The sequence below is a fragment of the Syngnathus scovelli genome, chromosome 2 (assembly GCF_024217435.2).
Source record: "Syngnathus scovelli strain Florida chromosome 2, RoL_Ssco_1.2, whole genome shotgun sequence".
In the NCBI taxonomy this organism is placed as follows: Eukaryota; Metazoa; Chordata; class Actinopteri; order Syngnathiformes; family Syngnathidae; genus Syngnathus; species Syngnathus scovelli.
The window spans coordinates 7,548,706-7,576,174 of NC_090848.1; the positions used below are offsets into that span (position 1 = coordinate 7,548,706).

Here is a 27,469-nt window from a genome sequence, read left to right on the forward strand (position 1 = left end):
AAGACACTAAAAGCTTCCATATGATGGAATGTGCAAGGCAGGAATACGACTCCCTCTTGGTTTTCCTGCCTCGCAAACAACTTGACGCCACAAAAACAAAAAGCAGAGCGAGTGAGCAGAAGTTAACGCTTGTGTCTCTGCCAAACGGTACTTTAAGAGGAGCAATACTGCACGGTTGCTGCCATTCCATATGACGAAGTAGCGTGGCATAAGACGCCACAGCGACGTTGAAACATTTGGATGCCAAAATCATAACTAGAGGCAGTACACACTACACGGCAGATACAACCAAAACAACTTTTATTTTTGTAAGTTTTACATTCAACAGGTTGTCTTCCCCCCCTTGTCCTCAAAGCTACAATAGAATCTTAAAGCCAAGTCAAGTCAAAAATATTTGTTTGGCAATAATATATTCTATGTGCCCCCCCCCAATTTTAAAATTGTTTGCATTTGTGTAATACAAATTAAGAAGACTAATCCAACCTGTTTTCCACCAGACAAGGATGTTGACATCCAATCCTCTTAATTGTTTTCCCACTGTCGCAATTCTGCCACGTCAAACATATTATCGCAAAGAACATTTTTGACTTGACTTCTACTTTAATGTATGTTCACAACAGCTTCTCAAAGCAATGTAAAAAAAATATTCGGAGCATCTGTGCTGTAAAAAAGAATGTTTCCTTTTAATATATGAGAAACAACAAAATGATATATGAAAAAGCGTCAGGGTTCGCTTTACGCTGCATATGTACAAACAAAAAAAAGTCCTGAAGCTGCAAGTCCATACGTCTCTTGTCCGGTAACGCCAACCGACATTCGCTGCTTCGCCCACCCATCGTCTTTTTATGCGAAAATGAATCATTATTAGCAACAAGCGGCCTCGGTTAAACGCAGTTAAGGTGACACCGCAACGGGCTTGATCGTCACTGGCCAGATTAGTGCAACACAAAAAGTAGGCGCTCCACACGCTTGAGCTACACGTGCTGGTAGAGTAGATGGAAAAGTGCTTGGTTGGGAGCTTGGAAAAGTCAAAACAAAAATCCCGAAGCGGATGTGGGGTACAAGTACGACCGTAACGCATGGCTCAGCTGGATATGTGGAAGTGCAATGGTGATCAGGGGTGTCCAAAATACAAGGAACAAATTAACCTCAAGGACCCACAGTAACTAACTAAAGGGGAACGTGTGGTTTGGCTTTCAAAAACGTGCTTTTTTTTTTTTGTGCTCAGGCCAAAACCGTGTCTTAGACAAAAATATGGCTTTGATGCCACTTGGTGGCTTGCTGGTGCCAAGTGCCAATGTTGAACTACATAAGAGTAATTCGATCAGATCAAATCTTTGTCTAATAAAAAAAGTGCTTTGCCGCAATATTGTGGCAACAAATACAAGCTTCAGTATGGAAGTCAATTAATCGCAAATTTTGGCTATTCCTTCTCCCGTTGATAGATTTCTTGAATAAATTAAGAAAATGGCGCATCTTGCTTCATCTGTATTCACTCCCTGGGCGGCAAAAATTTGGACACCCCTGGTCAACCCACAGGAGCTGTAAAAGTGCCTGCTTTAAAAAGTCATCGACCAGGTTGCTCGTCTATCTTGGTGAAAAGCGGTATGAGCTCACGCACACGGCGGGATTCATGCGAGCGAGTGGGAAGCGCAATCACAGTGCACATGAAAGTTCGGAGATTTTGCAGAAATGCAAGAATCAAGCACAGAACTCACAAGCAGGTACCGCACTGGAGGAAACACGACAAACTTGAGTACAGAAGAAAAAGAGGGCCAGATCATTTCATCTGATGAGGACCAAGAAGATGAATATGATGATGCTGATGGGTGGTGTTTCAACCTCAATCCCTGACGCCCTGGTTTCTCTCATCGGGCCTTGGCCCTCAAACACTATTTTTGGAAAACAGAACAATCGCTTTGAAATCACGCGCGTAGAAAATGTCCACATAGAAAAAACACTTGTCTTAGCACAGTGCAATGTAGTGCAATTTGCTTCAGGTCAGTATAGCTTTCCTTTTTCTTATGTTCTTATCATTGGCACTTTGTGAGGTTTCTGTCCTTTACGAGGTCGGCCAATCACAGGACGAGAGGGAGTTAGCTTATCACTTTACTGGAGGCAAAACAAAAAGAAGGTGGAGAAACCTGGGAATTGACGAGATCCCACCCATGCACTTGGGCAAGCATCGAGAAAGGAAAAGGTAACGTTTCCATGGCAACAAAGATCAAAGGTCACCACATTTGCTCAGATAGCCTACGTGTTTGTCACTTTTTCTAAAAAGTTGAAGGGCTGCGCAAAAATGCGGTCAAATCCGCATCAACAACAAGGCTTGAAAATACGGATCCTCGGTCACTGCGCCAGTTTGTAAAATTAATAATTAGTCAGATAAAAGTACGACGACTATATGACTTGCTAAAGAGGAGATACGTCAAGCGCTTCTTGGGTCTTTGAATAGAAGAATTATACAACAATTAGAAAAACAAGTCCATCTTAAAGAAAAAGACACCTAACAAAAAACTACATTGATTAGCAATGATTTAGTCCACTTTCATCAATAAAATCACCCACGAGAGCCATCCAGCTTTATTTAGCCAATCACAAAGCTGCCCGTTATTGAATAGAAATGTCTTGATTGTCACTGGCTATTATTCTCCTTGGCTCTCTCTTGGACCTCCAAGAGGAATTTCAAACAGATTTGTGATTAAATAAAGCAATTGCCCTTACTATACTAATCTGAAGTTCCATCAGCAAGGTTTAATCTGGGGGGGGGAAAAAACAGAGGACTATACTTCCCATCTTATTACAAATCAAGTAAATGCTTTGAGACACTGCATTAGAATTGCAAATCTTACAACCCAGCGAGGATCACTTGAAGGATTGAAATGACAACAAATGTTCCAGTGAAGTCAGGTTTGCTAATGCACAAGTCTCTCTGCATTAAAGGGCTGCCCTCCAGACAGGAAGTGATGACGGGCCCACTATCTTCAGCGGCTAGAGAAAGTCTGCACACCCCCGCTCAAATGCGATAAACAAAAATGAGACCATGACAAATCATGTGCGTGATCTATAACCCCTGCAAATCAAATGAAAGAATAAGTCAATTTTTTTCTAGAGAGAGACAAAAGCGAAAAATGAACTGAGATATAATGTCATTGTGGCAAACAATCTTCGGAAATTATGGCCAAAGGTTTGCACGTTAGCAGTGGAAAAATTACCTTGATTTCGTTGACCTGCCATTTGAGCAAGGGTGTGTAGACTTTTTCTATCCTCTTAATCAGACGGGGGTGGTTCGAAAGGGCAAAATATACGGCGACAAAAAACAATCTCTTCTGAGAATCTCAAAACATCAGCTGTCACGTGAAAAATCAAGAATAGCAAAAAAGACTGCCCGAATCGCCTTCCCGACAACGACAACATGAAAGCAAGAAAGACAATATTCAACGAGTTGTAATCCTGCTGATTGCACGGTGCAACTGCTAGTTGCTTCAGCATGTCCATGCTGAAAATAAACTCTCTATAAGATACACACTTTCCTCTCCCCCAGGCTTACAGTGATACTCGTAAAAGTCGAGTCGTTTCTTCAAGGTGCATATCTCTGGGTTAAAGAGGGGAGGGGGGGAGGGGGGTATGTTTCTTATGTTCTGTACATCTCTAGAGCTTTTTTTGCAAAGTTGAAAGAGGGGGAATTCTTGTTATTTTGTACCACAATGTGAGGGTTTTGTGCATCATTGCAAAAATGTGAAGATTAATGTCTAGCTGAAAGAGTGAATGGACAGGCAGAACGTCGGCGTCCATTACGGCTGCGTGATAGAACTTGGTTGGAACTCAACAAGGGCGCGGCAGTGACACTGATGTGCTATGGAGCGTCGTGAACCCGTCCACTGATGCGTCAACAATAGCTTACATCATGCTGCTAGTAAGAGCGACTGAGTATACCAAAATATTTGTCATTTTACACATTCAGTGGAAAATAAGTGAAAAATAGCATCTGAACGTTCCCAATTAAAATGGAAGTTTCTTTAACCCCCGCCCTTACCCCCCCCCCTTTTTTTTCTTATCAACAGTGAGCGAGTGAAAAATCTCAGTCTTAAGGGAAAACAAAACATTTTAAAACCAGCAGAAAGTTCCTTTTTCTCAGTTTTTTTTTGGAAAGAGTAGAGAGCAAAGTCAAACCTCCTGCTGCTCTGCAGGAGGCAGCACTGAGAAGCAGAAGAAGAAGCCTGCTCCAGCGCCAAATAGCGGAGCTCGTCTTGCCGGCGACGGGGGGCGGGGGACTAAAAGTGGGGTGGGCTCTTAGTCGGTGAATCTCTGACAGGCCTTCTTCCAGCGACAGGCCGTGCACCACATCTCTTTCTTCTCCATGCCGTAGACCTTCCGGCACTTTTTGGCATCCCCGCGGGGTTTCCTTGAGTAACAGCATATGTGAAAGCGTTAAGCGCACGCATACGCAACCAAACGCTCAGCATACCGACGTGGGTTGCCGGCAATGGAGTGTTGCAAAAGTGGTCATTTAAAAATTGTCTCTTTTAAAGACATTATATATTTTTATAAAATATACAATGAATATAGTAAACAGTTTTATCTTCTTACAAATGTTATCTAATTAAAAACTTAATTTGAAATTCATTAGTTATAAATTATACAATTTCAAAATGAGCATGAATTATGTATTATTATTATTTTACACAATTGGTACACTGCAAAACAAAAAAATGATTAGAGCAGATTGTTATGTACCTGTTTCCCGGCGCTGATTTCTGCATGGGCATGATTAAAGCGTGGTTCTTGTTAACGGTGCCATTTGTGCCGGATGCCGGCTGCCGCTTTTCCCCGATACTCACTGTACGCACGTGGGTCACTGCGGGCCCCTAGACAAAAGTACAACTTGACTCAGAAGAGCTCTAGCCATGCATCAGGCAAGTTCACAAAATACAACATTATGAGACTTTGATCCCTTTTTAAAAAAATGTGAAATCAGTCAAGCACTTTCTGGGTGCACTTGCCGAATTAACATAATGTTTATTACATTTTCACAATACTAATGTATTCGTGTCCGTGAAGAAAGAAGGACAACAATTATACAGCAGAAAAAGATTTCATCACGAAGAAATCTCTAATGTGTAAATTTGAAATGATTACTCATGTTTTTCACAAAAACTAAGTGCAAACAAAGTTTCTGGAAGCCACTTGCACTAGTCAACATAATTTAGAAAGCAAAGACTCTATTTCAAAAAACTTTGGTTCAACTTTTGCACAGAAATAAATCAACATGATTTCTGGTGCAAACATTTAAAGGAAAGTAGGATGCTTTGACCATTTAAATTGTTTAAAAAATCATCTAGATTTGGGGGGGAAATTTGATAACTTTAATAACGTTATTTATGTTTTATAAGGGTGTGCACCTTATTTTAGTGGCTCATTTTTACATCTCTCTTTCGAGTGTTGACCCCCATCCCATCCCCGCAATATATCCATCTAGGTTAATAATAGGTCATAATAATGCTGGAAGAATTTTGAATTCTTGGTCTCTCTCAAGGCGAGAGCAATCAATCTGGTAAAGGCATGTGGGTATTATGCAAAATGTGAACGTTAACAGTATTTTTACGAGTCTGCTTGTCCACTACTTTAAAGGTGCTCTCGAGCAAGGCATCGCCCCCTCTCCACAAGCTCAAGTGGTGCAGCACCGCTTGTGCGCTCCGAATCTCTCATAACGTGCTTGCACGTGCGGTGTGCATCAAGAAAAGATACAGCCAAGTGTGAGTTGGCCACCCCCTTGAGGGAATATAATTAGTATAATAAAGTAAAATCGAAAAGAACTTTGACTTCGTTCTTTGTGTGAACTTTGGTTGATATTTAGACAAAACTTTCTCCACTTTATCACTCTGGTAGAGCCTCCCACACTGTTGAGCTGTGGATGACCTGTGTTTCCCACGCTGGTCTCCAAAACCGCCTCGGCTGAGCGCAAAGCACTTGCCAAATGTGAGAATACTGTTTTTGTAGGTGTGAGCGTGTCCTGCGACATAACCTACCTGGTAGGCGTGGTCAGTGCGGATGTGGTAGAGAGTCGAGGGAGCCGATTGGCTGAGCAGTGTCGGAGCGTGGCTGTGCGCCCCATTGAAGTTGATGTGCTCCGAGTGCGGGACGTCGGCAAGCGGCGACGGGAAAATGGGCGGGGGGCCGGCCGTGGTGGGCGAGGTGGGCGTGAGGCTGGACAAGCCCTCCGTCAGGCTGTCCATGTTGACCTCGATCTCTGAGTAGTAGAAGTCCTCCTCCCCGTCACTGTAGTCCGAGTCGCTGTTACGCCTGAAAGGAAACCATGACAGCTCATTGCAGACGTTCAAGTAACTGCATAGCTTTTAATTTTCAAATGTATACATTTCAGTTGAAATTATACATTCATTTTCCATAGTCCTTGTCTTAATTACTGTTGCAGGTGAGTTGAAGCCTATGCAAGGTGACCGTATTGACAATTTGTGATAAAACTCAATTGCTGAAGGAAGTTGTGATCAGTGTTATGATCATTTTGGCCGGCAGGTGGCAGGAGAAGGCAATGTGCTAAAAAAAAATAAGAAATAAATCCCAGCTCTTCTTAATATTATTGGTAGGAGTGGTATTTAGCACTTTACATGTACATCGTGCACAGTGGGGGAGAAAACACTCAGGCCTTCCTTAAGTTTGCTCGTGAGGATCATAATGAATGAGAAAGTGCTGTGGTCAAATCAAAGTTCAACTTTTTAGCAGAAACTCGACATGTCTTTTTTGGAGGACAAAAAAAAAAAAACAATCTGACCCAAAGAACTCTACATTTCCCAATTCCCTTCAGTTATGGTTTGACCTGTCATTATGCAAATAGTGCAAAAGCAGCTTCACTGAACTGAAGGGCCAATGAACACATGAATGAAAATCTCATTTTCCCAGCAAGAATACTGACACATACAAGTGTAAATGGATTTTCAAACATGGCAATGCCCCAAAGCATACTTCCAGGATAATAAAGGACAAAAGTGTCTCAAGAGGGAGCATATTAAGGTCGTGGAGTGGAGCTGGGTCTGCCTCCAAAACTCAAACCAATAGAAAAACCGTGGAAGAACTTGAGTTTCCGAGTGGCAGCCAAGAAACCTGAAGAATTTTGAGAGTTTCTGTAAAGAGGAGTGGGCTAGAATGCTTACAAGAGGCATCGGCTCACTGTACTTGCCACCAAGTACTAACTTACGCTTTGCTTGCACAGAAGAAGCAATAACGCAAAACATCACAAATATAAGAAGTTCAAAGAGAGAGTTAAACCGAATATGTTGAGTCAATCTTATTTTCACCTAATCTCACTGTGCTTGTATTTTCGTCCATTTAGTATTTGGAGTGGGTTTCTTTGCGGGCGGGTGCATTAACATAATCAAGGTGACTTGGGCACTTAACCGTGTCACTGAAATGCTTCCATTCTGCTAATGAGATTGGATGGTCTGCAATTTTATGGTTATTGGTCATACGTGACATTATTGGTCATACATGACATTTCTTCCTCTCCTTCGGTTGCTCGAAACTAGCATTAGCCGTAGCCACAATTTTGCTCACTCCCGTCAGATGGCCGTCACCAAAAACAGTCGTCACATGACATGATGAGCTTTGCTGAAGTAATGTATCACCGTTCAAGGTTTATTTAAAATAAATAATGATTCATTATTATTTTTAAATAAGGAGGACAGATGATTTGCATAAGGATGGCGTGATGATGACAAAGGACAAATTTACCTCTGGCAAAGTCATACATGTAAACCATGTAGGACCAACTCACCCCAGGTGGACGGTGCGGACGTGCCGCTGTATTCCTGAGGAAGTGCTGAGGACCTTTTCACAGTTCTTCCACAGGCACTTAAACATCACCTTCATGGAGTTCTGAAAGAGACATGCAAGTCAGAAGTTTGAGACGCCTCCTTTTCATGCTGTTCATTTGCGTCATCAGCAATCTTTGTGTTGCCTCCTTAGGAGGCCACTAGTGAGATTTCAATGAGAGGATATGATCCATGACGCTCGCTGCCAGATTCCTCTGGGGACCCTTTAACTGGCAGCCTCAGCAGAAAGCACTTTGAGGGGTATTGAACGCTGCCCAACAGGGGGTCTCGCCTATTAGACGGCTGTTTGAACAGCCAGTTGCTGAAACAGACCTTATGCATGAAAAGATCAGACGCATGGAGGGTTATCCTCTTTAATACGGAGGATTCTGTCAGTTTGTTTGAAAAGCGTAAGTGCCGAAGCAAACGTATTTGTATTGACATCTCATATTTTTACAAGAGGGCATTTTGTCTATCAATTACAGTAATCTGATAAAATTAATAGTTATTAGAATTATTAGAGTTTGCATGAGAGGTGGAGTTATTAATTCTGTCCACTTGCGGTCATCATCCTCACGTTCGACTGTAGCATCTGTTTGTATGGCTTTAAAAGGCGGGACTTGGCATGGTGAGTGACATGGGCATTGAGTTGTCCGGCTGCTATCGAGCAAACCCATTAATCAGTCTACATGTTGTGTAACTCATGAGTTGTGGCCATTTAATAATCAATTTCTTTGTGCATTTTCAACTCAAAATAATGTCCTGTTTTTTACTAAAGGGATGGATTTAAAAAAAAAAATCAGAGTCATTAATAAATTGAAAAAATAATCGAGAAATTAATCGATTGTCAAAGCAACTCTCAATCGCTGCCTTAAGTGTGTAAGAGGTGTCCCCTAAAACCTTTAGTCTATCAAAAGTGAATTAGTCCCATTTTGATACAAGTCTCCATAAAAATTCCGAGGCTCGCAGTGCGGACATAGGAAGAGGGGGAACGGTTGTATTTTTTTATCTCTTCATTTCCTCTTTTGCGTACAGTACGAGAGGCTGGCACCTGTACCATGAGCAGGCACGGACCTGCTCTGGCGCTAATGAGAGAAAGTGGGTGTGTACTCTGGGAACCTTTCAACAGCCTCTGGAGAAGGGCGGGTGAGGAGGGGGCAAGGCCAGTTAGTGTGTAGAGATTAACCCTTACACGGCTCCAATGAGTTACTCGCCGGTGCTTGAGAGCTTCTAATGGCACATATAAATCATAGCTATAAATACTTGGCAGCAAAGCCCCGAAGTCCAAAAAACACAAATCACCTAATTCCCGCAGGGGTTTTCTTACAGTAACATGGTTACGCTAAGGCCGGTGACAGCCATGTTTCTTAACTTTCTGCCAAGAAAGGAATAAAATAGTTACACTTCCACGGCCGATATGGAAATACTCGTCCTCTGCATTCTCCACAGCCTACATGCATTTCCCTTGAAACATTTATCCAGCGGTTTGTGCATCACTCTTTACTGCTGTCGTGCTCCAATGTGGCCGACTCCCACATATTGCGCAGTCTGTGTACACTCCTCCAACACTGAGTTGCCAGAGGAAATATTGAGTTTCATTTCACCACATGCTGTTACTTTGCCCTCGTCTGCTTCTACACTGACGATCCTCATCTAGATGCATCAACCTCCGTTGCTTGTGCACGCCCTTCACATGTGTATCCTTTCTCTCTGCGGTTAAAGTCTAAAAAACTAAGCAAAGGAGAAGTGAAAGCGCAGAATCCATCGGCCATGTGCAGTCATGGGTTTGAAAGCGCATGATGGTGACTTATTTCGTTGGCTCTTTTTTTTTTTTTTTTGGTGTGTCGTTCATTATCTTGGCTGTCAGAATTCAAAGCCCAAACACAATTCCCATCGGACATGAGCTCCACATACAGCAGGCCGGCCGGCCCACCTTTCGTTTGCGAGGTATGGGGTCCTCAAACATGAAGTGCGTGCTTTCGGCGACGTCCTCGCTGACATCATCCCCTTGCGACGGGAGTAGGAAGTTCTTGTTGGCGTCGTTGGACAGAGGCGGGGATGGCGTGGAGGGCACCGATTGGTCGCTGGCATCCCAGCTCCAGTTGCCACTGGTGGAGCTGCTGTAGCTGGCTGACAGCGCCTCCTTCCATGCCCGAATCGCTGGTTCTGGAACTGCAGCTGACAGGATACACACTGGTTTGAGCATTTTATAATACGCTACTATGAGGGTGTCAAGGGCCACACACATTTCAAGCCAGGTCAGCCCAATATGTTCATGGCCTAATTAGCTATACATCATCTATTATTAATTTTCCTCATAGTTTTGGTGCTAATAATTTACTGATTATCTTGGTTCACCAGCTCAGTGTCCTAGTGGTAGAGTGTCTGCCCTGAGACTGGAAGGTCGTGGGTTCAAACCCCGGCCGGGTCATACCAAAGACTATAAAAATGGGACCCATTGCCTCCCTGCTTGGCACTCAGCATTAAGGGTTGGAATTGGGGGGTTAGATCACCAAATGATTCCCGAGCGCGACACCGCTGCTGCTCACTGCTCCCCTCTCCCCCAGGGGATGGATCAAAATCACACGGGGATGGGTTAAATGCAGAGGACAAATTTCACCACACCCAGATGTGTGTGTGACGATCATTGGGACTTTAACTTTACCTATCATATGACCAGTATGACATTTCTTAACAGTTGAAATATTATGAATCTTTTTTTTTTTTTTTATTGCCATGTGCAACTTGAGGATCAAAGTGAGATTTATGCATGTGCGTTTTATAAAGTAAATTGTTGAACTGGAAATCACTCTGAAATGACAGAAATTTCCACATCCATCTGGAAATCTTGACAACTTTAACTGACTCATCACATCTTACAAAGCAAAATGGGGACTACTCTGGAAGAGAGTGCAGTTAGTCGCCAACCTCATAAATGTATAGAGGAAAATAAAGACAAGTGAGTGTCTTAAAAGATTTCCACAGGATGTATTCGTTTTAACAAAACTGTATTCTTCACAGTGCATGAAAACTTGGGAGACTATGTTAAAACTATGTTTCGACCGCCCCAATGGCCACAGGCTGCTATATGCTACAGCCCTTCTATAAACTTTAGAAATTGCAGTAAGTACAAGTGTTGCATATTGTATTATGTGTCACAACTACTAAAAGTATGCAGTAGCTGTGCCAGTTTGCCCTTCCCTGCAAACCCATGCACACAATGCTGCATTTGTGACTTTTGTTTATCAAGCTTAACAACACCCAAGTGTACTCTGACAATGGCAAATGTCAATTTCAAACAGAATGTATGAAATAAAACATTCAAATCAATTAGTCAGTTCACCTCCATGTTTGCTCATCCGGAGCAAAGAGCCTCGGTAAGTTGTGCAAAAAGGGAAGGGGGGTTGAGAAAGTCGGCAGGACTTTGACCGTCTGGTGAGGTTGCCATGGCAATGGCAAGCACAGCAAAATGGAGCTGTGGTGATAAGGTTGCGACTGAACAGTTGGCTTGGGCACGTGACACAGTATTTGGTTTGCGAGGAGACTCGGCTGCGTGTGTTCCCAAAGCTGAGGAGGGTGTACCTGTCGGCGTGGAGGACGGGCACAGCACCAGCGGGGATGTGGACAGCGATGTCAGGACGGCGGCGGCCATCACCTCCTTATCAGCATGACCTGAGGGCTTCCTGCAAACACACACACAGGCCAACAAGGTTTAGGTGCTGTACCAACTTTCTTGATATGCTTGCTTATTCGATTAAGGAAGCTCTGACCGTCACCAGAGACTAACAAAGCGCTCCAAACAAACAACAGCCCGAGGACAGACAGATATGATATTAGGAGAGAAAGAGACGCAAACAAACAAGCCCCCACCCACCCACTACTGTCTTCCAGCTTAGTTACAAGCATGAGAGCTTGAGCCATATTTACACTGCCTATTTCAACGAGCACAAACTTTACACTCCTAAAATTAAATGTGTGCTAAATCTGCTCACAGTAAAACTTTTCAACTCACTTCCTGTTATCTTTGAAAGCAAAATATGGGCGAAGATATATTTAAGGCTGGGCCTAGAATTCCTCAAAACAAACACACACACACACACACGAACGCACGCACGCATATGCACACCAGTGAGTTTGTCAAGAGAGTTGTAGAAACGGGTTCTCAAAATAGCCACCATGTGGTTCACATGCTACACTACACGTATGCATCTTAAATGTCTACATTTGAACTTAAACGTCCGTCACACAGAAGCACAGTGACTGGCCAGAATCTGCACACGTTGTGCAGCTTTAAGGGATCCATGACCCGCCCACAGACTTCTCCACTCCGCAACCAGAGTAAACTGGTTTGAGGCATTCTCTCAGCCAAGCCCTAAGCCCTGGCCCAGATTCACTACAGGTCTCTGTGCAAACACACAAAAACTTCACTACGGGCTCCACAAACAAGAACACAAGCACATATGCCGTAAATTCAACAAGCTGGAAGTGCACAATACCCGACGTGCGGCCGCCGATGAGACTTGAGTTTGTGTCTCTTTTAAAAGTTTCTGAAACTTGTAAAAGGGTCCCTGTTGGTGAGACGTCAAACAAACCAAAAAAAGCCAAGTGAGACTCAAAGGAGAGGAGGCTAACGCACATGCGCACACCTACACACATTCACTCATGACAGAGGCAGAAACAACTCGGTCTGGACGTGAGATAAAGAGATAACAAGATTAGTCGCGTCCTGTTTCTGTGCATGGCCTTGTTTTCTGTACTAAATATGGCCAATTGAGGACAGCCGTTTGATTATATGCCCATATTTTTTTTTTCGCTTCTTGTGTTTGTCACAGGGAACATGTTGACATCTTGACTCTGGAATGTAACACACTGCACTTTCCCACCCTTCAAAATGTAGATCAGGACTTTGTGTTGTTTCTCAAAGACTTGTTTGAATTGAAGCCGGCAAGGAAAAATTGTGTAGGATTGTCGGATGGTTGGTCGACAAGCACTAATCAGACCAAATTCTTAATGATGGAACAATCGCTGATGTCAATTTTGTGGAGGAAAACACACACACTACTTAATTAAGAGGGGGTTGCCTCGTAAAAATATTTAGTGTCATAGCATTGACAGCTTCGCCACAGCACAGTAAACCACAGGAGGTTTACTAGCAGCAAATATGGGGCGGGGTGGTGACTTTCATGTTGTCATTTCATCCTGTGCGATACCGGCCATAAATGCTGTATCCCTGTATAAACACCCTCAGCTCTAAATTTACTCGCAGACACCCAGTGCACACAAAGTTGTTGACGGCCTGTTTGGATGCTAAATAAAGACGTAACCCGGTCAAAAATGTAAGCTTGCTCATCCTCTCATGAGATAGACGCACACTGACTGCAAGGTTGCACTGTGGCTGATTCTGTGTCAGAGCTGTCAAAATAAATGATGGAAGTGACAACAAATTGATTATCAAATGAGTTAACTCATATTTTAAGAATTGAGTGATTGAAAGCAGGCTGATTTATCTTTTGTGTTTAGTCAAAATATTTTGCAAATATCTGCTTTTACTTTGGAGATAAATGACTACAAATCCTTATGCGATATTGCTTAGCTGTTGTTTAGTTGTTATTTTAATGATGAATTAATACCAAATAAACAATTCATGATTTTGATTCACTGATTAATCTATCAATCAAATAATCGTTAGTTGAAGCCCTATTTCCTCTCTGTTGCACAGCCACGAATACTGAAGGGCAAAGAATTGTAAAATCGTCAAACACTTGGCTCGTTTTTCACATTTATGTTGCTCTCAGGATTAAAAAAAATCGTTAAAAACATTTTTAAATGTATCGTCTGATTATGCGATCCGTTATCTGAATGTTTTGTGCCCAACCGCAAAATCCTCACTAAATCCATACTGCTCGAGCCCTACATTTTCATACGTTTCTGTTGCTCTAAGGCTCTTGGCAGAGAACATGATGCGCACGCCAACTCTCCCCGGGGAGATACTGTACTAAGTGATGCTACAGTACTGCCATGTTTTGTAAGCCCCCACCACAGCCGTCTGGCAGTACTGAGCGCCTTTGCTGTTGTTGGGGAGAAGACAGGCTCTATATTTAACAACCACACCTCTGCTCATGTTACCAGCCTTGCAGAAATCCCTGGCACCTGCCAGATTGATGATGGCTCATTGTATGGTAGTTTAAGACGACTTAACTTTGAATTTAGGTAAAGATGTGACGAACATTCATAGCCAGACCAAGAAAATGTTGATATTCTGATTTGAATCTTTGGTCTGCCATGCATATTAGCTTATCACTCACCTTTCACGGGCTGTGTACAAAGGGATCGTTTACACGTTGCTGTACACAAACAAATACAACACACGTTGGCGCTTGTGAGACGCACACCAAAAATAGATCTTAATGTTTCCAGTCATTTATGTATCTTCTTACTACAGTGACAGTACGTGTGTCATCAACAACATTTAAGTATGGTGAGCAGTGGAACAAAGTAGAATCTGAAGGACCACTGAGCGATATGAGTTACAGAACCACAATCACCGTTTACATTTGTTTACATTTATTTGATGACGTATTTCCCTTTTGTTAACGGTGGTAAAAACTTCTAAAAGGTGCCTGTTTGGCTGTTTGATTGTGGGCGCGAAAGTGTGTCATCATCTAAGGCGCGCTCAGATAAGAATTTGAACAAACTTGTTTTACCACTGGTACCATGAAGTCCGGCGGGTAAAAATGAGGTAATGTAGTGATAACTGAGCGCCGTTGATGGCCGACAGCTGCCCGCCCCGCACCACATGCATAGCCTCCTATTAATAGCACTCTTCTCTCAGTTCCCATCTCACTGCTTCAACGCCATTGAATTACGTAATTTCCTGCGTCGTCTTGCCTCTCCCTTTCTTGCTGTGTATTTGTGCGTGTGCTAATAACAAGCAGTAAGTAGACCACCCCGGCCCTCCTCTCTTCTCCATTCCGCCATGCGCAGCACCCAGTTCACGACTGGTGCTCTGACTTCTTTCTCTTTCGAGAGATACTACTTTTTTTGTGTTTTTCATATTGCCCTTTGGTGAGCGTCGGCATATGCGTGCCATTCATGTGCATACTTATAAGTCCTTCGTTGTTGTGCAGTCCACACACTAGGCCTTATGTAAGTCAGAGGGCTGCGAGCCCCCTGGAGAGGAAGAGGCTGTTGCAGGCAAAGGCTGTGTCTCTTTAATGCAGGCCATCGAGTGTAATGACTATTCAGTCCAAGGATAAAAGCCCACTCTTTGGTTCACTCTTGATCCTCAAAAGCAATCTGTGCCTTGGGGTAGAGCACAAACAACTGGCGGCTTTGTTGAAATGCAATAATGGAAAGAGATTTCCTCTTTGGGGTGTCCCCACATCTGAACTTTCTGTGATGAACTATATGATTACATATGCACAGGCAGAGTTGTCAGACATGCTCAGAATTTCTGTGAGAAGACGCTGACTCAGCTCGGGTTGCATGCTGTACTGATACTAATAAAGGTACAACGATACTTTTAGTGTTGTGTGCAATTTTAACAGCTCAGTAGTTATGGGATGAAATATGTGATACCAGAAAAGCAATCCGAATTATTTAACTAAATTTTAATCTGCGTATTGCTATTCTTTTAATAAAACGTCAACAGACTTCGAGAGGGAGCATTCGCAGTGACCTTCGGCTGCCCAACAACATGCCTGGCCTAAAAAAAAAAAAAAAGCCAAGACTTTCTATACAACACGCTTTCTGGGTTAACGCAATTCCCCAAAGTCGGCGCAAAATCGAGATTTAGGTGTATTGTTGTACAGCCCTCCCAGTGCAAAGATGGCATAAAAAATAAAACTATTTCCCGCAAAAAAGCACCAAACGTTGGAGGGGTTAGATTGCAATAGCGCCCCCTCACCCCTAAATTGGGATGAGATTGCAAGACTGAGATTGTGCCTGTTTTGTTGTACATTTAAGGGCAAGCAGATGGAGCTGAACCGGAAGATCGTGTCATTAAAAAAAGCCTTCTGAATAGGCGCATACAGCGGAAGATATTTCACAACTTCGCTATGAATTTCACAGGCCAAAAGAGACAGATAGGAACCAAAGCGAATCATAAAACAAGCTCGCTGCCATTTTTTAAGAGCTAAAATGGCAAAGAGCCCCAAACACAGTGCTTTATAGTCTGCAACACTTCTTTTGCTTTTCATTCTTCCCCAACCCACTCTGTGCTTGAGTTTTGCCCTTTTGCAATCCCAAGCCAGAGCAGGCCTTTCCTGAACTTTGTGAACGCAAACCAGAGCTGCTCCAAAGCCACTCAACTCTGCTTAAAGTCCCATATAGCCAAGTCTGCAGAAAGCCAACCAAACAGACAAAGAGAAGAGAGAGGATTCTTGAGAGGAAGCTCAAACACAAAGATCAGAAAAAGAAGGGCATACTCATGTGATGACTGCATTTCCCCCAAATAACATTTAGGGAGGGACGAAATCTTTGGCCATCACTCGGGTTCTTGTTGTGACATTAAAGCATGAGAAAATGCTGTTTTCATGGGGTTTCTCCAGGTAAACTGGCTTCCTCTAAAACTAGATTGTTTTTTCTTTAAACTTTCTTAATCGAGTTAAGACAACTGAGACCAAATTCTCATTTGCATTTTTGATCCAGATGCCAACAGCAGTCAGTGTGGATGTTATTCATTTTATTGAAACCATAATTGATTTTATTTAGTAGAAGTCTTGCTCGAACTCCTGCTATTGTTATTACTGACATCAGAAATAAAGTTTGAACAAACAAATTTGGTCAGGCAGACAATACCAGGGAAGCCTCAAATGGTAGAATTAAGGACTATATACCAATAACTACTGCTACAGATTTGGATGTCGAATAATAAATAAATAAATAAATAAATAAATAAATAAATAAATAAATAAATAGATTAATTAATTAATTTCAGAAATTCATCAGCTTTTAATTGTTTTATGAACAGCTTTCTAGAAGGTATTGCATCAGACCGAACTCAAGTGCTCCTGTGGTGCCTGCATCTACTGAGAACAAAGAAAAACAATGAAAATGTGAATATTTGCATTTTTGGCCTAAAATCAAGAGTGGGTGGAGGTGCCTACAATAGACGGACAATTACCACATTGTGAAAAGTCCTTGGAAGCGCTACAAGTGGCGCTGGGGTTTTTCGGGCAGCGAGCAACGCTCGGTCTGGCATAGTCAATGCTTTGTGCAATGGCATTGAGCTTACTTTATACTTGTCTCATCATAGGCTGCTTACAGTCTTTGAACTTAGTTGACATCCAACAGACTTTTCAACACTACTAACACAATTTTGCATGACTGAGTGTGGCTTGTCTTTCCAAAGTGTTCCTGACTTGACCGCAGGGCCCATCCTCATGGGTTAAAATGAAACACGGTGGTTGTAAAGCCAAAAACAAATTCCACCCCACAAATGTCTGTCATTCCAGACAGATGAGTCATACAGCACATATGTAGCGTACACAAGTCACACTATGTAGTGTATATAGCATCCACATGTGCAAAACGGTGCTCGTGACAGTAGTGTAAATATACGCGAGTCAAACCTGAGTCAGCATTATGTCGCAAATTCTCGGATGGAATAGCTTGTGGGGTGAGTGTTCTCAGCAAGCTGCTGCTGAATGATGACTCAAAGCACCGATGTGCTGTCTTTTCTACCAATGAGCTGCCACTAAAATGTTTGTAAACCCACAAAGGAATCAAATAAATCTGAATTTGCGTAACAAGGTAAAGGTAATTTTAGCTGTGTTGGATATTTCACCACGTTGCCACAACCGCACAGTGAAATGCTGTTGTTTTTTTTTGCATCTTTGCCTCTATAATTAATTCTTAACAAAGAGGACAAAATATAGTATTTTTTGGAGGGGGGCAGGAAAGGTTTTCATCAAACCACAACCCAGACAAAAAGGCATCTTGTACATTCAGTACAAGATCTTTTAGAAAATCTTTTTAGAATCATTACATTTTATTTGTTTCAATTGTACAACGTCTTACAATATAAAAGAAGAAGGACAGGAGCACAACAATAGTTATTATGAGATTAGGAGAAGCCGAAAGTCAGTGGTCAGCAGTAATATGGGCCAAAAAACAAATTCTAGATGGTATGTAGACCGACACTGCTGAGGCAAAAGTGATCTTACATAATTGTGGGTGAGCCAGTTTCCTTCCCTCTGGATGTTTTTTTTTTTTTTTTTTGCCTGTCCCAAAGGCCCATAAAGACCAACTCACTCTGTGATGACATATTTAGCATGATGTGCAATCAATGCATATTTTGTTAGAATTGTGCCTGTGCAGCACACTGTTTGCAGAAAACATTCCTCCTCACCTCCTACGCTGCTCGACGTGTATCAAATTGATTTCTCCCCCCACGCAGCGTAGAAGCAGATGATAAACAGCTCATCGTCGCACTACACTATCGCATTGCCCATCGGCAGGACGCCCTCATTAGAATAACGAATGACTCAAAAGTAGCCATTCCCAACCACGGTGCCATTGCACTTGTGTATACCGTAAGAGATCATCTTGGGAAATAAACCGATTTCACCAAATTGATTGATTATTTTCTAATATGTTCTTGCTCATTCATTAAACCTTTGCATCTCGTACTTGTTGCCATTCGTACAACAGACAACAATGTCATGGCTTGATATGACTTACTATGTTTGCATGTAGCCAATAAAACTTCTAAAACCCAACATTTTGGCAGGATTTGGGTTTCAAACGTCCATGAAGTTTTAGAATAAAGGAATCACATTTAATTAAAATTAATATTTAATATCATTAAAAAATAATCATGATAATTAATTTTAACATAATTGCCCAGCCCTACCTGTAACATGTCAGAAATAAATACTGCTGACTGTTTCCAAAAATGTTTGACCTATAGTATTATTATTATTAATTATTATTATTATTATTAAAATTCTAAAATTCAGATTATAAATTTTTTAAAGATTTGTTGAACAGTGTAATCCTATCTTATTCCTAATCAGTCTGCTCTCATGGAAGACTACAGGAATCACAGAATATATACTGCTGAGAGTCTGAAATAATTTAGCTAATTCTAAATTAAACATGACTGTAAACAATCGATTCTCTAAATAGTCGACAATTAACTTACAAAGTGATTAGTTCTTATTATGAGCTGTAATAATAACAAGCAGTTCATTGATTAATGCTTGCCCTGGATAGTTATGATTTGCCGGCGCAGCACGTGACACAAGCTTAGGGTGACCAGCTGGACATGCCCTACTTGCTTACCCGTTCAACCCTCCCAACGCATGACTCCACTCATTAACGATGACCTTTCGCCCTGTGGCTGTGTCAATGCAAGCTTTAACCACTTGTAGTCTGGTACAAGAGACAGAGAAATTCATGCCAACATTTATACTGAAGATACAATTTGAACTTAACCAGAAAAATACAAAACTCAGTCAAATATATAAAAAGAAGCAACTATTATAGGTTGCTGTGTTTAAAATGCATGTTGATGAGTGTGGCCTAGACATCCCAGGCAAGTGTGGGGGGAAGGTATAGCTGTTCCTCTGACCTTAAGCAACAGGCGGTAATATCTCCTTTGGGAGACGTGCTGTAGCAATGGGGTTGTCAAAAGAAGAACAGGTTGGGGAGGGGTTTGTTGAAGCTTGTCAAGCTCGAGCCTGCCAGCCTGGCTCAAAACCCTCATGGTGATTCTTCCTGATCTAAGTCTTGCACTGTCATTATTCTCAAGTCGGAGATGCCTATTGCAGTTACTTTGTAGCGATTTTGCGCCAATCAGCGCTTTCTCTTCACTACAGTGAACAACGTGTACCTGAGTAAAGACAGATAAAACAAAAAAAAAAGCCTTTAAATTCAAAACAAACTGCCCGCTCTCTGCCCCACAAAACTGCTTTGTTTTTTTATCACCGTGCCAGATCCCACACTGATGAGTATTGACAGGTATAACAGACTGTGCATTATGGTGCGAGAGTGAGAGACGGAATGGGGGAAGACTCAGGGACACGGGTGACAAGACAGATGGGAGTGAAACAGTCTTCTTTCATTTGTATATAGCTGCGTTTGTGCTCCAATTCAATGCAAAATCTTGGGCAAAATGCAAATGTGTACATTTTCCCTTTCACTGTTATGTGCATACGCACGGCGGTGGCTACAGCGCTTGTATCACAGGCCAAAGCAAAACAAGCAAACAGAAAAAGACAGCTCTGATACAGAAAAAAAGGTCACTCTCTAGTCACCACTGCACGTGGAGTTGGCTCAGCAAGACCAACCAGTTAGACAAATTATCTCATCCATTCATTCGCTTGAATGGTACGTCTGTTATGAGTGGAAGTTTAGTGTTATTTAATTTTCTTTGTCTCTGCATTTTCATCAGCTTTTGCGATGCTGTTTTTTTTAATTTATTAAATCATGTATACAAATGAACGCAGAAATATGTCTGAAATGAAGAAATTTGGAATACATGCTTATTCAGAGTGCATTAAGGGGGATTTTTTTTTTACTAGGGGTGTGCATCTCTCCACAAAAGACTATTTAGTTTTGGTTTTCGATACGTAGTAAATGAAACCATTCAATAAAACTCATTTTAAAAGTGAAACGGTTCAATCTGAAAGTGAAACAGGCAATTTGAAATAAAGTCCTGTTTTCAATCATGGGATAGAAATAATCCAATTCACTGATTAATCGAGATTCATCGCTAGTGCATCGCTTAATGCACATACACTCGATCCTATAGTGTTGGAAGTCATGGGCATGATTGACAACAAATGACAATTGTTGGTTCCTCCTCCTCCTTTTGCAGCAGGATCTCTGCCCTGGCATGTTCAAGGAACAGTGACCTACTTTGTAGCATTTGCAAACTGATACGACAAGATGTGAACTTTGTGAAGACACGAAGCTTAAAGCCAGGGAAACTGTTCGGCAGGAACAAGAGAAACTCGACGAAGGTGAACCACAGCTTTGACACTTAAGAGTCTTTAAACAACTCTAATCCTTGAACACAATGGTCGCATTACTAGTTAATCCAAATAAATAAATGCATCGTTTACATGATCCAAACAGCGGGAATGAATGTGGAATGAGTCACACCCAGTATAGGACGTATACAAATTGGCCACAATGATCAGAAAACAATCCGCAGCAGTACCTTGAAACACAGTGTAATTTCAATTGCGCCCGTAACCACTATCACAAGAAAACACTGCACCTCAAAACATATTTCCCAATTAAAATAAATAGAAAGGCCATTTATTTCACTAAAGTCTGTCTATCACTAATATCTATTTACTCATTGCTTCAAGGGTTGTAATGCCATAACAGTTGATGCTGTTTACTAATGCATCACGGCTTCCAAAAGGTGCTTCTGTGGTCACGGCGCCAAGACAAAAGACATAGGGAGCCGAGGGTCGGCGGGTTCATCCTACAGGGCAATTGAAAAACAAAAGCATCTTCGCCGCTATTATTTCTTGTAACCACATTGAGCAGCTGTGACATGTTTGTTTATCCACTACTCTGTGTGACGAGTACGAAGCTCACCCAATGATTTAAATCTGATGACGACCAATCAGGATTGAGGGGCGAGAATTGACACACATGCACGGAGAAGCAGACTTAAAAAAAACATGTCAAGACCTGCCAAGCGGCCCTGAGACGCGCATCATAGGAGCGAAGAGGCACATGATGTTCTTGGGACGAAGACAAGAAGGATCGACCACGTGCGCCACGTCCACTATCAAAGTTGGAAATTCCAATCTGCTTTGATGGCAGCCGTTACGTTTTATAATCATGTAAAATAAAACATTCAACCTTATTATTAACAACCTTGCCCTCGCTCGATACACAGTCAGCCAGCCATCTGTTACTGGAGGCCATGAGTTTCCCTGTTAATGAATAAACAGTTTTACAGAAAGACACAGCCAGTAACTCGTCATAGTGCAAAAGGAAGGCGTGCATAGGCCCAGCCTGCAGCCTCTCCCAGTGCTTTTTACTGTTACATAATCACTTTATCAGTGCACACGGCTTGTCCCCGAGGGTGCTTGCTGCTTGTTTTGTGCAAAACTGTGAGCGCATGGAAGCTTCGCCCCGGGTAAAAATAAAGAATGCCCCGCATACAAGTGCTTGTGCCAGAAAAATGAGGTGAAACAACAACCACAAGAAGCCAGGCCATGTGAAACCTAAAACAGAACACACACCCTTACGACAAGGCTCATTTTCCTGCCTGACAAATGAAGTGAGCATGCGTTGTCAATAGAGAAGGTCAACAGGGAGGGCCAGAAAGTAAGAGTTCTGCACGGGCCAGAAAGGTCCAATCAATAAACTTTTCTAAATTGTTCACTAATTCACCGATTCAACAGCAACATCTAACCCAGTGGGTTTCTCAAATATTGGCTCACTGACATCTTGCGTGTTTTAAAACAGTGCCATTTTCAATCGCAAACCTGTTCAGCTGACCCCCACGCCCCACTATTGGTGGAAAAACCACTATAATGGCGGCTGCAACCGGAGGCTAAGTCAGTGAAACCTTTATTTGTTCTGTGAGCCTGTTTGTAATCCGAAATGTTTCAAACCGAGGCAATATGAGTAAAGTAATACTTAACTGAATAGATATAGTGCAATGCAGAAATAGATGAAAACACACAACAAATAGCCATTCAGAACCCGAGGATACAGTGTGCGTATATCAAAATCCTTGTTATTGTTAGCTTTGTCACACGGCTAGATTAATGAGTCTAAATTTTCTTAATCTTCCAAATCCAAAGTGCAAAGTGGCTGATATTATTGTGATCAAGCAAAAATGAGCGGCTCAGCCGACATCCTTTGACGGGGTTAGCGGTGGTAAGTGGGCTTAATGTCGAGAAATGCCAGGTTGATAAGTAAATGCAATATCAGCAGTTTTACCAGAACTGGCAATTTCACTCTTTCCCTGACATCAATGAGAAACACTTACCTCTTGTCCAGCTAGCACTACTGCCACTTTTCCATTGCACAGTACTAGCTCAGCTCTACTCAACTCAAAACAACAAAGATAAACCCCGAACAAACAAGTTGGAGCGACAAACAACAACCATGGATGTAAACCATGAGCTCCTGTATTTACTTCTTGGCATGCGACCAACACAATAAAGAAACACCGGGGCTGTGCTTTATGGCCTAAATTTCATATCAGTGTATAAATTGAACTGCTTTCCCCTAACGGTGTTAAAATAATCATGGAAACCTTTCTGAATTGGTTTTATAGTCCCTTAGTAAGGCTATATTTATTTTCAAAATATTAACAATCCAAACAAAGACAATGTAATTTTGGGGGCATTTATTGTGCAGATCTCAAAACTGAAATTAACACCCCACCCCCGAAATATTATTATGATTGGACCCCCACAGGTGCCAGGCCAGATATTCGACTTTTGGGTATTTTCCCCGAATTTATTTCCCCACACTCCACCATACCCTGTAGAGAACATCAAATAATGTTTATCAGTGTTTTCTGAAGATTTCTGGGGCTTGTGGAAAAAAATAAAAAATAAATGGGGGGGGGGGGTGCACTCACTGGCAGAGATATTCTTGGTCACCCCAGGAACCCCTTCAAGGAAAAAAATCCTGTAAGGATGAGTTACTTTTCAACACTGATGCATCTGGGTTTTTTTCTTTTTAAACCAAAAACAGTACAAGCAGGCAGCAACTCCTCTAGAAATGATTATGTCGTCTGCAAGTTTTATCACGATTGCTCAAGGAAATCCAAATCTATCTCATGGACCACATTTATACCGTCTACCCTCTCCCGCATATTAACATACTGTACATACCTCACACTTGTAGGTAACATTTTATTTGAGAGGAGACAGTGACAAATGGAGAGTGTGGCGTATCAGACTACTACAGCAACCAAAGCTAAGGTATAACAACACAGTGAGCTAGCAGCAAGCATGATTATTTTGATCATTTTTTGCTGAATATCCTGAAAACAAGTGTGCTACCTGCTTGGCATAACTGCAATCCTGGCAAACCAGGTCCTTGAAAAAGTACTTCAAAGTAACTGGCACTATCTGCTTTTGCCAGTGGAATAGTGTGAGTCAATAAAAAGTTACCATTCAGAATATTTTGTTTCAGTTCATGCACACAAGGCAATATGCACACTCTCGACATAAAAGTTAAAAAGTTAAAGTCCCAATGATTGTCACACACACATCTGGGTGTGGTGAAATTTGTCTCTGCATTTAACCCATCCCCGTGTGATTTTTGATCCATTCCCTGGGGGAAAGGGGAGCAGTGAGCAGCAGCGGTGCCGCGCTCGGGAATCATTTGGTGACCCCCCAATTCCAATTTGCATTTGCACTAAAGGTTACTTTTTAATGTAGCACAACATAATTATCTGAGATGAATTTTCATCAGTTGAACAAAAAGTCATGTAATATGTTGCATGAATGGATTGCTCCAACAACACTAAACAAAATCAAGTCAGGAAAGTGTTGTCATACCTGTTCCTGGGGACAGGGATATGAGAAGAAGGGAGCGGTTGTCTCTCCATCTCTGGTACATTCTGTCCTGGTGTTGGCCTGAAGCTGATAGCCATCTCCACCTGTTTCTCTTGGGTTGTGATGTCCAAGGACATAAAGCTGCCCGGTGTTTGCCCATTTGTAACTGGGCAGTGAGTAGGACTGGTCCTCTTCAGGCTTGCAGTGCAACCAGTGTCTCTGTGTTCGCCCAGGCCAGTCTGGAAAATTGAGAGATTCAAATCAGGTTTGACATTATGAGTGCGAGGGACACAGATTTTCAGAAGGTAAACTCTCATTTCATGATATTTGCTATCATTATAAATTGAAGTCAAAACTTTAAGGATGGGTCAGAAGTGTCAGTCAAACTCATTTTATTATTAGGCCGCATCTTTTTTTATGATTTTCCCCAGATGGCCTTAAAGGAAAAATCAACCCGAAAACTTTCTTGACAGTAATATGTTATATGTGCTCCCACTAGTCCAAACACGGCATTCTGATTAAAACTATGTTTGTGGAAACGAGTTGAGCAGCAAAAAATCACCTATTTTTATCCATGTCATGGGACGGACGTTTTGCCACTTGCTGTCGAATGAAAATGACATCATAGTTGACCCAGGTCACAACCAATCACACCTGACCAGTTTTCTGAAACTGTGCCCTGATTGGTTGTGACATGACAATTAGCAACTGTAATGTCATTTTCAGTTGACAGCAGGTGGCCGCCCTCGGAGATGGATAAAAACAGGTGAATTCATAGCTTGGTAAGCTGATTGTGCTATTTCAAAGAAAGTTTCTTGAAAGAAAGTTAATTTAAACTATGTATTTCATTCATCCACCTTCCATACTGCAGTTAGGTTCTGAGTTGCAGGAGACTTTTCCAGCTGATTTGGGATGCGGGGCTGGGTACTCCTGGGACTGAATGCCAGCCAAACAACGGGCCAAATGTAGACAATCATTTACAGTTGCATTCACACCTAAAGACAACTTAGTCTTCCTAAGTCTAATTAATCTAACATGAATGTTTTTGGAATATGTGAGGGGGAAGCTGAGGAGCCCCATTTAAGCATGTACGTGCAAAAAAAAAAAAACAAAAAAAACAGAGAGAGAGCTGGAGCCTGGATTTGAACCCTCAACCTGTAAAACAGATTGTGAACCGCTTTTTCACCATGCTGTGGATTACTTATGGCTCACTTTGCTTTAATTCACTCTTGAAAAAATTTAATGTTTTATTATAATTCATTTTGTTTTTTATTTTTTGGTCAATATCACGTTTTGTATTTTGGTAGAGTATATTGTTGGACTACTCTACCGACCACTATGGTCATGACTAGTGTGACATCATTTAAACAGCATGCACATATAGGGTGCCTGAGTGACGAAATTCAAAGCAACATTGGGGGTTAACATTGAAAACTTTGAGCAATTACTAGAAGCAGCAAACATGCTGCAGGCACAATAGTCTTGCGGTGAGCATTTCTGCAAGGGCCAACTCTGGAGTTTTTTAGGCCTTTTGCAAAGCTCCACCCTAAAGTATGGAAGAGGGGGGAGGGGCACCACTTCGGCGCCCTCTTTCCGGTGAACTTTACAAACACACGAGATCGATCAGAATAACACTTTCGACTGGATTGAGGCCTATTCGGAGCGTGTAATGGCATGTGCGTCGAAGTCGGACGTTGGAAACGTGCATGTAAAAGCGTCAAACTTGTCACTCGAGAGCGCACCACGATACGATGGGCCTGCCCCAAAAAAACAACAACAACAAAAAATACATGCTACTCATTTGACAGTGGTGCAGTTATCCACACTTACTTTTCCCCCGTCGTGCAATCTTCGTCCATTCCCTTCAGCAGAGACGTTATCCTTCGTCTCCTGGCCGCCTCGCACACATTTGAAGAGGACGGTCCCGTTTGCGGTCGCCCGCAACCCGCCGCTTTTCTCCAGCCGACTGTCGTGGAGCACCGAGCGGGTCGTCCGGTAGCCGAAGTCCGCACCAGCGAGCCGCGTCCCAACCACCGGCTTGTCCAAAATCGATCTCGAATCCATTTCCAGAGCGACCAAGTGGAGACTAAAGAAAGAAAACTCGCTTTCTGTAGATCGTAGTGCAAAATTCTCGAGTGGGATTCATTTATCGGGATTGTCGTGACTTTCTGGGTATTATTGATATCGTCCTTCAACGTCTACTCTACATGGGGCGTTCAGCTAGCCGGGATATCCGAAAAGCCGCCCGGTCCGGAGGATAAAAAGATTGTTTTGCCTCTTTCCTCCAAAAGAATGCCACGCCCCCTGTGCTTCAGTCCCATTGGTTGTCGCCGTACATAAACATTACACTTTGGCACGCGTCGACGGCAAGGCGGCCAATGATTGGCCTATTTCTCCACGTCAGTCATTTCTGTTTGTAATCGAATTGGTTTAGAGGGTTTGAAGGTGGGCGTGCCTATCATTTCACCGGCCGGTATCTATCGATGTCCTCACATTAGTAGCGCTGAGGCGATTATTGGCTGAAAAACGAAGCATTTTTCTTCGCACTAAGTATGTCAATGTCAATCGGCTTCCACATTGGTTAAAAGTAGTTCGACACTTTATGAGTAGACCAGGGGTTCTCTTGCTGGGATTTTTGAGTAATATGAGCCATACCTTAGGGTCAATAAATGCGTTTTGCAGCATACTATCATTATACATTTTATATCACGGGAACTGGCACAACTAAAACCAACGCACTAAACCGATTACACTTCCCACCTAAGCAAAATCTCAGGATTGGGATGAATCATCATATTGCAAATCTGACGCATGAATACATGAGTATGGATATATATTTTTCAGGATTACAGTCCTATATTTTATGGAATAAAGGACTATCTCCTAGAACGAGAGCAAAACTTGAACGTATAGCATTGAGAAATTATTATAGGTTATATGCTATTATTATAGTATATTATATTTTAATGTGATTATTAAGAAACCCAAATCTGTTTCAAACCATGGGTCAGCGATCTGGATATGTGATCAATCTTGTGTTTGTTGTTTTGATGCAGCCCGAGTAAAGTGATGTAAAAGCCATGTAAAATGTAACCGTTATTTCATTTGTCAGTTTGCAATGCTAGTTTTTAATAACTGCAGATAACATTA

General features: G+C 42.1%; 1 protein-coding gene across 1 annotated transcript; it reads right to left on the minus strand.

Annotated features, from left to right (window-relative positions):
• Positions 1–283: 283 nt before the first annotated feature.
• On the minus strand, positions 284–26,598 carry slc2a4rg (SLC2A4 regulator). Its single transcript, XM_049755394.2, has 8 exons — positions 26,150–26,598; positions 24,323–24,558; positions 11,409–11,509; positions 9,760–10,004; positions 7,790–7,890; positions 6,030–6,303; positions 4,738–4,868; positions 284–4,405 (listed from the first exon to the last, which is right to left on the minus strand). The coding sequence occupies exons 1-8, from the start codon at positions 26,381–26,383 to the stop codon at positions 4,294–4,296; spliced, it is 1,434 nt and encodes a 477-aa protein (XP_049611351.1). The 5' UTR covers positions 26,384–26,598; the 3' UTR covers positions 284–4,293.
• Between the last annotated feature and the right edge of the window lie 871 nt (positions 26,599–27,469).